General features: G+C 34.8%; 1 protein-coding gene across 2 annotated transcripts in view; it reads left to right on the forward strand.

Annotated features, from left to right (window-relative positions):
• Positions 1 to 317: 317 nt before the first annotated feature.
• The window catches only part of RBPMS (RNA binding protein, mRNA processing factor), a 570413-nt gene continuing 557458 nt past the window's right edge, over positions 318 to 13272 (forward strand). For both annotated transcript variants that reach the window (XR_008400695.1, XM_053703279.1), the window contains exon 1: positions 318 to 666. Coding sequence is in view for 1 of the 2 variants with exons in the window: in XM_053703279.1 (XP_053559254.1) it covers positions 604 to 666 (63 nt within the window). In the remaining variant the exon portion in view is untranslated. The remainder of the gene's footprint in view (positions 667 to 13272) is intronic.

Consider the following 13272-nt stretch of genomic DNA (forward strand, 5'->3'; position numbering starts at 1 on the left):
ATTGATAAGAGACAGTAATTAGTCTTTACCATCTGCATGAAACCTATAAACTCACTTTCCTTATCACCCCCTTCCTCCCTCTATATATTTGCTCTATCGCTCTGCTTCTCACCTTTTGACCTTTTCTGGAAATTGTCAGTTTTTTTTTCTTTCTTAAAGAAGAGCCATTTCAGACACTTGATTTTTTTTTTTAACTTAGTAATTGGAATTTATACTGATTTTTTTTCTCCTCCCTTCTATCTCCCACCCACAAACTGGGAGTTAGTTACAAGCTCTGAAGTTGGCTTGAGTCCCTCCCCTCCCGAGAGAAACCCAAAGACTGCTGTTCTAACCCTAATCAGCTAACTTCCAGGCGCATTTCCTTCATTATCCTTCCTTACGTGCTTTGAAACCAATGATATTCTTATTCACAAGGCTCTGTCATAGGAACGATCTGCTGGAGGATAATTATTCCCCTTATCTTATTGCTATTTAATATATTTATTTTCATAACTGTAAACTTTTGGGTTCAGTGTTGGGTACAAGCAAAGTGTAAAGAGTGCGCAGAGGAAGCGAACTTAGAATACAGAGGGGGAAAAAAGGACCAGATCGGACAACTCCACAATGAACAACAATACAGCAGAGAAGGAGAACTCTCAGGAAGATATCAGCCTTCCAGAAGAGGAGGTATTTATACATTTATTTAGTCACTTTATTATGCGATCTGTTCTTTGTGCTAAGTTATGAATATTTATGTGTCCCTCCCTCTGACCTTCAATCAAGTTTATCGCTTTAAAATAAAAACGTATTTAAATTTAGAAAGCTAGAATAAAGCTTTACCCTCGTATAGAATATACTGTTTATGTGTGTGCTATATTGCTTTAGATGTAATTATATATACATGATGTGTATGTATGTGTATATATATATATGTTACTGGTAAAGTAAGAAATAAGGTTACACACACACACATATACACCCCATCTACAATATACTGTATATGTGTGTGCTATATTGCTATATGTAACTGTATAAACATTGTATGTGTGTATATATATATATATATATATATATATATTATACACACCATGTATGTATAATTCTATATATCAAACACATGCATTTAAGAATGAAATTATGAAAAGTATATATATATATATATATATATATATATATATATATATATATATATATATGTGTGTGTGTGTGTGTGTCTCACAGAGCAAACAACTGTTAAACATTTGCTGATAAGCATCAGCTAAAGGTATTGTATAAAAATCTGTTGAAAAAAAATGGTAAATGTGTGGAATGTTCAATGCATGGTTTCAGTGTAAATGTTTTATTCTTAAAGGGACACTGAACCCATTTTTTTTTCTTTTGTAATTCAGATAGAGCATGCAATTTTAAGCAACTTTCTAATTTACTCCTATTTTCAATTTTTCTTCATTCTCTTCCTGTCTTTATTTGAAAAAGAAGGCATCTAATTCACTTGGTTCAGAACTCTGGACAGCACTTTTTTTATTGGTAGATGAATTTATCCACCAATCAGCAAAGACAACCCAGGTTGGTCACCAAAAATGGGCCGTCAACTTACATTCTTGCATTTCAAATAAAGATACCAAGAAAATAAAGAAAATGTGATAATAGGAGTGAATTAGAAAGTTGCTTAAAATGTCATGCTCTATCTGAATCGCAAAAGAAAAAAATTGGGTTCAGTGTCCCTTTAACTAGCTTTCAGATTGACTTCTGCAAAACTGGTTTTACTCTCATTACTGTTGTAGCATTAAGGAATATTGACAAAATTGCTTGCGATTGACATTAACATATATGGGTATTTTTAGATTTGATTACTGTTGGCAGGTATCAACTAGTTATACTTCAGACTATACGCTTTTCAGAAGAGCACTTTATTTTTACTGTGTTTGTAGAAATACTTTTAAATGAAATATAAAGCATGTGTGTGTATATCACAACATTATACATCTGTGTGCAACTTTTACATTTGCACAAATATACCTTGGTGAAATAAATACATTATTAGTTTATCTATTAATGTATTGTGTAGTTGTTTCCATACAGATGCAATCTTGGTTTGGAATATCGCCAAGATAATTTTTCGGGGATTGCGTAATCATCTCTTAAGCACATTAAAAAAAAAAATCTCTTTTTTTGGCTCATGTACTTCATTCTGTCTTCTGAAACACTATTTATCATTGAATTAGCATGCACCTAATTCACTTAGTTATTTCACATACTGTTTTTTTGCTGTTATACTCTATATGGTATAGCTATACCGCTGTGACAAAGTACTAGCTTCTGCTTTGAGTTTTGTGCCGTGAAGAATAATTTCATAATGTATGGGGCTGTGACACATTTAAATCCATTTCTGAAATATAATATTTCTGTGATGAGAAACTGTCTTTATTTTTTTTAGTTACTTATGATTCAGATGTTTCCAAATATATTTGAATTTCTGGATGTTCTGTGCAATACTAACTATTCACATGTATTAATTATCTTGGTTCATTGATGTACAGGATTATTACTTTGAAACTGGTTGGCTATAATGAAGCAGAGAAGTTAAAGGGACATTCTACCACAAAAATGACATGCTCTGATTTGGTAGAGCCAGGGCCAGCTTTATATGGACTGTGATGGGACCCTGACAACTCTTAAAGAGACACAAAACCCCAAAACTTTCTTTTATTATTTGGATAGAGCAAGAACTTTCCAGTTGACTTCTATTCTCCGTTCTCTTGGTATCTTTTGTTGAAGGAACATAAATACACTACTAGGGCACATTATGTCCAGCCACCAATCAGCAGCTAGTTTCAAGTAGTGCACTGCTGCTCCTGAGCCTAACTAGGTTTGCTGTTCAACAAAGGATACCAAGAAAATAAAGTAACTGATAGCAGAAGTAAATTGGAAAGTTGTTTCTTGCTTTATCTGAAATATGAAAGTTATATTTTTTACTTTACTGTCCCTTTAACAGGGGCAGCACATAGGGAGAATACGGTTACCTTAAATAATATAAAAGTGCCTTAAGGCCTGATGATCTAAAGCTCTCCATTCTGGCAAGCTGATTTAAAAAGTCTCGTTAGTACTGTGAGGTTCCTGAAGAATTTTTAGAAAGTTAAAGGGATATTGAACCCAATTTTTTTCAATCATGAATCAGATAGAGCATGACATTTTAAATAATATAAAAATTATAACAATGTTAATTTTTTCTTTGTTCTCTTGGTATCTTTATTTGAAAAAGCAGAAATGTAAGCTTAGGAGCCGGCCCAGCTTGTGAGCTGTTTATCTAGCTATTCAAATTCTTGATACATTACAATATAATGCTGGTGAGGTTTTTATCATCAGGCTCTAAGGGCTAGATTTATTAAAGCTGAGGCGTACAGGGGTGCGTATACGCCTGTGGCGGGGCGAAATTACCCGCAGGTATTCACCATTGCACACGAGCGCAATTTTGCGCTCGCGTGCAATCCCGCCCCCTGCCCGCACACAGCCAATCAAGCGCGGGCAGGAGCTGTCAATCTCTTCGGTCTGACTAGACCGCGGAGATTGAATTTCGCCACCTTAGAGGTGGCGAAGAGGTTAGGGAAGCGGCGGTCTGGTGACCGCTGCTTGATAAATTACGGCGAGCAAGTTCTTGAGAGAACTTGCAGCCATAGGGCTTTTATAAATCTAGCCCTAAGTCACTTGTTTAGATCTATTCATCTCTTTTGCCTTTAGGAATCTTAGGATGCATTGCAATGGTTTGGTTTAGAGTAGACTGTAGTGGAAAAGAGTTGGGGGGCGTCATTTAATTCCCGGACTTGGCAGCACATTATCAGTGCTATTTCTTGAGCCGGTGTTCTGTTATATATGTCTACCGTGTTACGTTTTCCTACCAACATAACGCGTACGGCCAGATAGAGCACTTTCATATCCGCCATTTTATTTTGAAACAAAATATTGATCGGATGGTGATATTTGGCTATTTTGAGTGCAGATCTTGCTCAAAGATGTTTTATGTTTTGCCAGATCTTGCTCAAACATAAAACATTAAAACATAGTCAACAAATATTATATATGTTATTAGCATGTGATGATAGCATTAATTTTATAATTGTATTTTTTTCAGGGTACAGATACGTTTCCATTATTTTTTGTTACATAACCGGAAAAATACATTTATAAAACGAACACTATCATCACAAGCTAATACCATACAAATATTTTGTGTTTATGTTTAGTTATTTATGTTTGAGCGAGATCTGCACTCAAAACAGCGAAATATAAGGTGTTAGGAAAAGTATACAGAATACGATAACTATTTTCACATCAGCCTCCTTTTGAAACAAATATGGCGGATGTGAAAGTTCTGTATCTAGATGTAGCCTTGGCTGTACGTTTTACGTAAGTAGGAGAACGTAACAAGGTAGGGAAATATTATAGAACACTGGCCCTGGTTAGGGCATGTCATTTTTTTGCAATACTGACCCTACCTTACTAAGGGGTTGAATTACAATCCTTTAATAAAGCATATCAAATAATTTATCTACAAAAATCACGTTAGAGAGTTTAAAGGATTATGACCAACTTCTTTGCGTTTATACTCCACAAAAGAGCATTGCCGATGCAGAGTAGCAAATCCTGGTGAGCCAATCACTAGCAGCAGTTTTAAAACCCACCAATCACTGTTAATGTTATGCTTGTAAGCATTAAAGGGATATGAAACACAAAAATGTTATTTTGTGATTCAGACAGAGCATATCATTTTAAAAAAGTTTCAAATTTACTTCAATTATCAAATTTGCTTTGTTCCCATTAGGGTTGCACCGATACCGATACTAGTATCGGTATCGGTACCGATACCAAGTATTTGCATGAGTACATGTACTCGTGAAAATGCACCGATACTTAAACCGATACCTCCACTTCCTACCCATATGCTATCTTGTGGCGTTTTTTCAACTACATGTTCCCATTTCATTTTAAACAAGAGTGGAGACTCAACTAAAAATTGTTTACTACTGTTCTGCCAATACAAATTGCTGTTATTTGTATTATTGTAGGAGAGATCACTGTTCCTTGTTCAGACAAACCCCTGAAGTACTGGGAAGTTAATAAACAGATTTCCAGCTCTGGCTAAAATGGGCCAAAAATATCTTTCTGCCCCATGCAGTAGTGTGGAAAGTGAAAGACTGTTCAACTTAGAGTCAAACCTCCATACAAATGTCAGCTTGATGTTATATAACAGCCCTACAACCCAATTGCATCACCCCTTTATAGATAAAAAATATTACAATAAAATATTAAATTTAAACGTGTTCAGTGAACTTTGTGACAAATAAAACTGTTTTATTATTTCATAATGTCTTTTGAATTACAGTCCTTTATAATTATAAAGAAGAAATCTTAAATAATTAGTCTGTATTGTGCTTGGTATACTGTCTGTCACATGACATTAAAAAAAAAAAGTATCGGTAATTGGTATCGACGAGTATTTGAAAGCAAGTATCGGTACTTGTACTCGGTCATAAAAAAATGGTATCGGTGCAACCCTAGTTCCCATGATATTCTGTGTTGAGATACCTAGGTAGGCATCTGGAGCACTACATGGGAAGAAATAGTGCTGCAACCTAGTGCTCTTGCACATGGATAACATTCATGCAAAATTGCTGCCATATAGTGATCCAGAAATGTGCCGGCTCCTAAGCTTATGTCCCTGCTTTGCAACAAAAGATACCAAGAGAATAAAGAAAAATTGATAATAGAAGTACATTAGAAAGTTTTTTTAAAATGAAAACTTTTTGGGGGGGTTTCATGCCCTTTAAAGAAACAATAAAGTCAAAATGAAATAAATTAATTTATTGAAGAATAAACCTAGGTAGGCTGACAGGAGCTTAGGAGCGTGCATGTGTCTTTAACATTCTATGGCAGCAGTGTTTGCAGCTATGTACAAAATTGCTATAAACATTATTGCAGCTGGCTAAATATATGTGCACACTCCTGAGCTCACTTACGATTGCTCTTTAACAAAGGATATACCAAGAGAGGTAGGCAAAATTGATAATACTTTTAATTTTTAAAGTTGTAGAAAATGTAATTCTCTGTCCAATCCATTTACATTTATTTTTTACTTTTATACCCGCTGAGCATATTTTAATAGCTTGGAAGCGTAACTGCAAGTACTCAGATCTTGGGGAAAAAATGTTCACAGGTTGCTTGGCCAGTGAAAGTTATTACAAACTTTTTTTTGTCAACAAGCTTTATTAGAAACATAGCCGTGCATCATCATAGCATTCGATGTTAAGTAAGGTCATTAGGTCAGAGCAGGACGAACTCTCTTTACAAAGGGATTTGCTAAGTGAATGGAAAATGAGATTTAATACGGAAAAATGCAAGGTTCTACATTTTGGAAGTAAAAATAAGCAGGCTACGTATTTTTTAAATGGGACAAGACTTAGCCAAACACAGGAGGAAAGGGATTTGGGAGTAGTAATAGATAACAAGCTAAAGATGAGTGCACAATGCAGGGCAACGGCTTCAAAGGCTAATAAGATACTAGCATGTATTAAAAGAGGCATTGATTCAAGGGAGGAAATCATAATTCTGTCATTATATAAAGCCCTGGTAAGACCTCACCTTGAGTTTGGAGTTCAGTTCTGGGGACCGATTGCTAAAAAAGATATTGCAGAACTAGAAAAAGTTCAGAGAAGGGCCACAAAGCTAATAAGGGGATTGGAGAAATTAACCTATGAGGAGAGGCTAGCCAAACTGGGTCTGTTCTCTTTAGAAAAAAGGCGCTTGAGAGGTGACATGATTACTTTATATAAATATATTCAAGGCCCATATACAGAGATGGCAGAAGCTCTGTTTATTCCAAGAAAATTGTTTCTGACAAGAGGTCATAATTTAAGGTTGGAGGAAAGGAGATTTAATCTCCTGCAACGGAAACGTTTTTTCACTGTAAGAGCAATAAAATTGTGGAACTCATTACCAAAGGAGGTAGTGAATGCCAATACCATAGATACATTTAAAAATAGTCTGGATAAATTTCTGTATATAAACAAAATTCATGGATATGATTGCTAGTATTAAATGGGTCACATTTTAATGGGGTTATTTAAGCTTAACTGGAGCTTTTTGTAAGTATTTTAGATTTGTATAGGTTGAACTCGATGGACTTCAGTCTTTTTTCAACCTTATCTACTATGTTACTATGTTACTATGTTACTATGTATGATGTAAACAATAACATTATATGAAATCAGGGGATTTAGGCAACAATTTGATTATCTGCACCCAATGTCCTTAGAGTTCTATCCAATGTATGCCATAAATCCATGAATGGCAAAAACTAGCGATGAGTTATATGACACAGTATTCCCCAGTCCATTATTATTAAACTTTTTTTTTATTTGAAGTTTTATTGAAGTTTTCAAAATAAAATGAACAAATAAAACAAGATAATAGACAAGGTAGTGGTAGAAGGATATAATATTAAGTCATAACCTAAAGGCAAAAGATAAATATAGCAAAATAGCCATATAACATCTTTGTCATGTAATCATCCCAAAGAAAACACATAAATTGATAATCCTCAATATGCTTAATACATAATGATATTTCTCCAATTTCAAAACAAAGGAGACCATTTGTCTCTATATGGAGACAGAAGGAAGGTTAACTTTTTTTCCAATACAAAGGGATTGAATATTTTGCACTATTTAGTCATAATCACTAACAAATGCAATTGTAATAAACACTTTATTTTAGGGAACGAAAAGAAGTGGGTTTCATAGGGAGCTAAAATGAGATAACTTTTTTGATTTTCATTTTGATACTAGACCAAAACAATTGGGCAAGTGGACATATCCACCAAATATGAAATGGTGTGTCCTTCTCCATACAACCCTTCCAACATTTAGGTGAGGTTCTTGGGTTTTTCTGCCCTAGTCTAACTGTTGTAAGATACTATCGGCACAGGAATTTTACATTAATTTCTATAATTGATAGATGTACTTATCTGCTTAAAAATCTGCAACCACTGCAATTCCCCCCCCCCCCCCCCCATTTATAGGGCTCGATTTATCAATCCATGGTGGACAGGAGTGTACAAATTTGCCCGTCCGACCGAGATCTCTAACAACGGGCAGCAATCCGTTGCCCGAATTAAATATTGCATGCGAGCACTCCTTTACACTCGCGTGCAGCCCTGGCCATGCACAGCCAATCACGTGCGGGCAGGAAAGCCAATCACGTGCGGGCAGGAACTGTCAATCTCTCCTGTCGGAGGAGTTGGGGAATTTAAATTTAACAGGGTAGGGAAGCAGCAGTCTGATGCTTGATAAATCCAGACTTCAGGTTCTCTTTTACAGAATCTTGAGATCTGATCACTAAAAGTTTTACTAAATATTTGCTAATAGATACAATGTTCTCTAAATATAATTTTGCAAGCCGGGTGGCATTATGAAGTAGCTGGGTGTTTTTTTAATATATATTTTTCAAATCCAAATGAATTATAATTTTTACAATAAAAATGTAAGTTTTTAATATTAGCTAGATTTAGCTTAATATTAGCTAAAATTTTAGCCGGGTGGGCACCCGCTGAAAAGGTTCTGGGGGAACACTAAGATATATTGCAAAAATGCTTATATCATATTTTAAATTAACTATAAACTATTTTGCACATTTCTTATATTTGTTTTATACCCCTTTAATTGCCTTTAAAGGGACATGAAACCCAAATTTTTTCTATCATGATTCAGATAGAGAATACAATTTTAAACACCGTTCTAATTTAATTCTGTTATCTAATCTGTTTCATTCTCTTGGTGTCATTTGTTGAAGGATTAGCAATGCACTAATGGTTTGTAACTGAACACATGGGTGAGCCAATCACAATCGGTATATATATGTAGCCACCAATCAGCAGCTAGAACCTAGGTTCTCTGCTGCTCCTGAGCTTGCCTAGATAAACCTGTTAGCAAAGGATAACAAGAGAAGGAAGCAAATTAAATAATAGAAGTAAATTGGAAAGTTGTTTAAAATTGTATTCTCTATCTGAATCATGATTTTTTTGGGTTTCATGTCCCTTTGAAATTCCAGATATGACTATAAATACCATGTTACAAAAGGAGGAGGAATAAAGCTAGTTTGGCTTTCACACATTTCAAATAAACACTTTTATTGTTATTGTAGGGCAATTTGCTTTCACTGGCATAGCATTACATATTTCCATGTGTTTCCTATCAAATGCAAATGAATGTTATGACTTGTTGAATTTATTGTAGTCTTTGTGCATTATTTTTATATGTCCGTATAGCAGCTGATCTTAAAATAATCATAGTTAAGAAGCTTATGTGTGTGTTTATTAAACAAAAATATATATACTCCTTTGTTTATCTTTAATTTATTCATGTCTCTTTATTCAGGGGATACTCTCCTAAAATATAGAATTCTCTAATTTTGTAAGGCACAGGTAAATTCCTTAGGAGCTACAGCACATTGAAACCAAGTGATTGGTGGTAACGTGTTTTGTCTCCCAATTGGTACTTAAAGGGACACTGAACCCAATTTTTTTCTTTCATGGTTCAGATAGAGCATGACATTGTAAGCAACTTTCTAATTTACCCCTATTATCAATTTTTCTTCGTTCTCTTGCTATTTTTATTTTAAAAGCAAGAAAGTAAATCTTAGCAGCAAGCCCATTTTAGGTTAAGCACCATAGATAGCGCTTGCTTATTGGAGAATTACATTTACCAACCAATAAGCAAGCATAACCCAGGTTCTCAACCAAAAATGGGTTGGCTCCTTTGCATCACATTCTTGCTTTTTAAATATTGAAAGCAAGAGAACGAAGAAAAAATTATAATAGGAGTAAATTAGAAAGTTGCTTAAAATTGCATGCTCTATCTGAATCATTAAAGAAAAAAATGTGGGTTTAGTGTCCCTTTAAAAGGGATGTAAAACCCCCAAAACAAATATTTTAGGATTCAGATAGAGCATATGATTTTAAACAACTTTCTAATTTACTTCTATTACTAATTAAAATCAAACTTACTGGTTTAGTCTAAACAAAACTGCTCCGATTCTATTGTGCGCTCCGGCAGCCCCGCCGCTTTTTTTTTTATCACGTGTTTCCCGTGGTCCAATCACAATTGTGGCATTTTGACATGTTTGCTCTTGGGGATTTTTTTTTTATCTTTTGGGCATGCGGTAGCAACGTCACGATTGTTCTGATCATTCAAGCAACACATGCGCATAGGTATCTCCCATTGCTATTGTATGTAATTGCGTGAGTCAGTTCCACATCAGTAGAGCGTCATGCATACGCAGAGAATGGGAAGGACCACTCTCTACCACACTGTGAAAAAATCCAGGAAGGACACGGGGGCGGAGCTAACGGATGCCGGAAATAAAAAGTAAGAATACAATTATATAAATATATAGGTGTATTTAAAAAAAAAATTGCGACTATGGCGCAGATCAGCTGTATAATCCGTGAGCTTTTAAAGGGTCAGAAAAGTGTGTTTTGTAAAAAATATTATTTCGTTTGTTAACTGCATTTTTAATATTTTGAAAATGTAAATGTTTTGAAAATTATAGCCGTTACCTTATTTTTTCGATTTTGAAGCAGCCGCTTCATGCTTCGGTCTAGCAATAGCTGACAGCCCTGTGAGCAAGCAACTGAAATGGGTCCAAGCAATCGACCAATCGTAGATTTTATTCTTATTAGTGTAATGAATATGCAATACTGCAATGCGCAATTCCATTTGCATGCACATGTACTTCCTAACGCTCCAGGGCTAAACACTCACTCGCGCGCCAAGAGTAAAGATCATGTGACCGCTATAGAGACACAGAAAATACTCCTCCTACTTAAATCCTTTCTAACGAAATGAATCATGGGATTGAATATGGCGATGCACGCTCACGAGGGCTATATGTAGAGCCATCCGGGAATGCCTTTGCATAATGAGGTAAACGGCGGGAGTGCAAAATAAGGAATTTATATATTGATTTTTTGACATTAAAACAAACAAAAAAAATATTACATTAAATTATGAAAAATCAGTTTACTATATGTTTGTTTGTATAGTTGATTTTTTCTTAAGGTTTACTGTCCCTTTAACCCCTTTGTGGTGGCTAAATACAAGGTAGACAAGGGGCACTTATGCAAAAATAGTATGCGCTAATATATTAAAGCATTTTATTTTTGTATTTGAATGTCCATTTAAAGGGGCAGAATTTAATATTAAGATAGAACATGCAATTGTATTAGACTTGTTAGTTTTCTTGTTATAAAATGTGCTTTGTTCTCCTGGTGTCCTGTCTCCTACTATATCTTAAAGGGACAGTAAACACCTTTATATTTGTATATAAAATGGTTAGTTATGCATAATGAAACTACTTTGCAATTTTTTTTATATTTTGATTTGCCTTCTTTTCATGTAATTTAGCTATGGAAAATTGAACAATGTCTAATACTCAGAACTTTAAATGCACCTGCTGACTTCTTAAAGGAATTTGAAGCCCAATTTGTTTCTTTCATGATTCAGATAGAGCATGCAATTTTAAAGGGACAGTCTACACCAGAATTGTTATTGTTTAAAAAGATAGATAATCCCTTTTTTAACCATTCCCCAGTTTTGCATAACCACCACAGTTATATTTATATATTTTTTTATCTCTGTGATTATCTTGTATCTAAGCCTCTGCAAACTGACCATTATTTCAGTTCTTTTGACAGACTTGCAGTTTAGCCAATCAGTGATGGCTCCCAGGTAACTTCACGTGCATGAGCACAGTGTTATCTATATGAAAAACATGAACTAACACCCTCTAGTGGTGAAAAACCTGTTAAAATGCATTCTTAAGAGGCGGCCTTCAAGGTCTAAGAAATTAGCATATGAACCTCCTAGGTTAAGCTTTCAACTAAGAATACCAAGAGAACAACGAAAAATTGGTGATAAAAGTAAATTGGAAAATTGTTTAAAATTACATGCCCTATCTGAATCATGAAATCTAATTTACTCCTATTATCAATCTAGCAATATTTAGCAATCTAGTACTAAAGACACACTCCTGAACCTTCCTAGATTTACTCTTCGGCAAAGGATACCAAAAGAGAGAACAAAATTGGTAATTGAAATAACATCATTTTTCAATTGTATACTCTAAACAATCAAAATTAAATTTTACTTTACTGTCACTTAAAAAATGGACAAAATGTAATTCTATAAAATGTTTAAATTAACAGGAATTTCATTATTAAACTTTCATCATTCAGATGCATATAAATTTCTTTAACCTTTTAAAGCCGTTATGCCGTTCTATTCCGTCATAATTAGACTGGGCTTTAAAGCCGTTATGACGGAATAGAACGTCATAGCTAACGGCTGTCCTGAAGCCTTCTGTGCTGTCAGGACTTGATCGCGGTCTTGGGGGTGTTCCTAGGGTTGTAGGGACGCCCCACAGACGCGATCCAATAATTGAAATCTCGCAATCGTGTGTACGATCGCGTGGTTTCAATTTGTCTACATCGGAACAGTTGTTCCGATGTAGGCACTTTAGCACTGACACGAAAGGGTTAAAGGGACAGTAAAGTCAAAATTAAACGTTTATGATTCAGAAAGAGCATGTAATTTTAAACAACTTTCTAATTTACTTTTATAAGCAATTTTACTTAGTTCTCTTGGTATCCCTTGTTAAAGAGTAATCCTAGCTGAACAATGTTATACACAGTTGCAAGCTTTGCTGCCATAGATTATCTGTTGCATTCTATGGCAGTAGTATATGTAACTGTATAACATCGCTATAAACATTATTGTAAACACTGCTGCCAGATGGCTAAAGACACGTGCACACTCCTGAGCTCACCCTGGATTACTCAGATACAAGAAAACTAACCAAAATGTCATCCTCTATCCAATCCATTTAAGTTTAAGTTTGACTTTACTGTCCCTTTAATATCTATTGCATCATGGGTGTCCAATTGCCCACAAACAACAGAAAGTTAAATTCATTTGTCCTACATACTATGAGAAAGGTTACAATGTTTAAGCACATAGTCATGTGTTTCCTTAGGTACCGTGTTTGAGCTGATAGATTGTTCCAACAAGGGAGTGGCTAATGTATACATTACTGAGAAAAAGGGCCTGCAACTCATGCTCTATCTGAATCATTAAAGTTTTTAATTTTGAGTTGAGTGTCCCTTTAATATAACAATATAAAGATTTACTTTCCTTTGTTTATTTATAACCTTTGGTGCTGGTTATTTCAAACACATTTCTGTGCATT

This window comes from Bombina bombina, chromosome 2 (assembly GCF_027579735.1).
Source record: "Bombina bombina isolate aBomBom1 chromosome 2, aBomBom1.pri, whole genome shotgun sequence".
Classification (NCBI taxonomy): domain Eukaryota; kingdom Metazoa; phylum Chordata; class Amphibia; order Anura; family Bombinatoridae; genus Bombina; species Bombina bombina.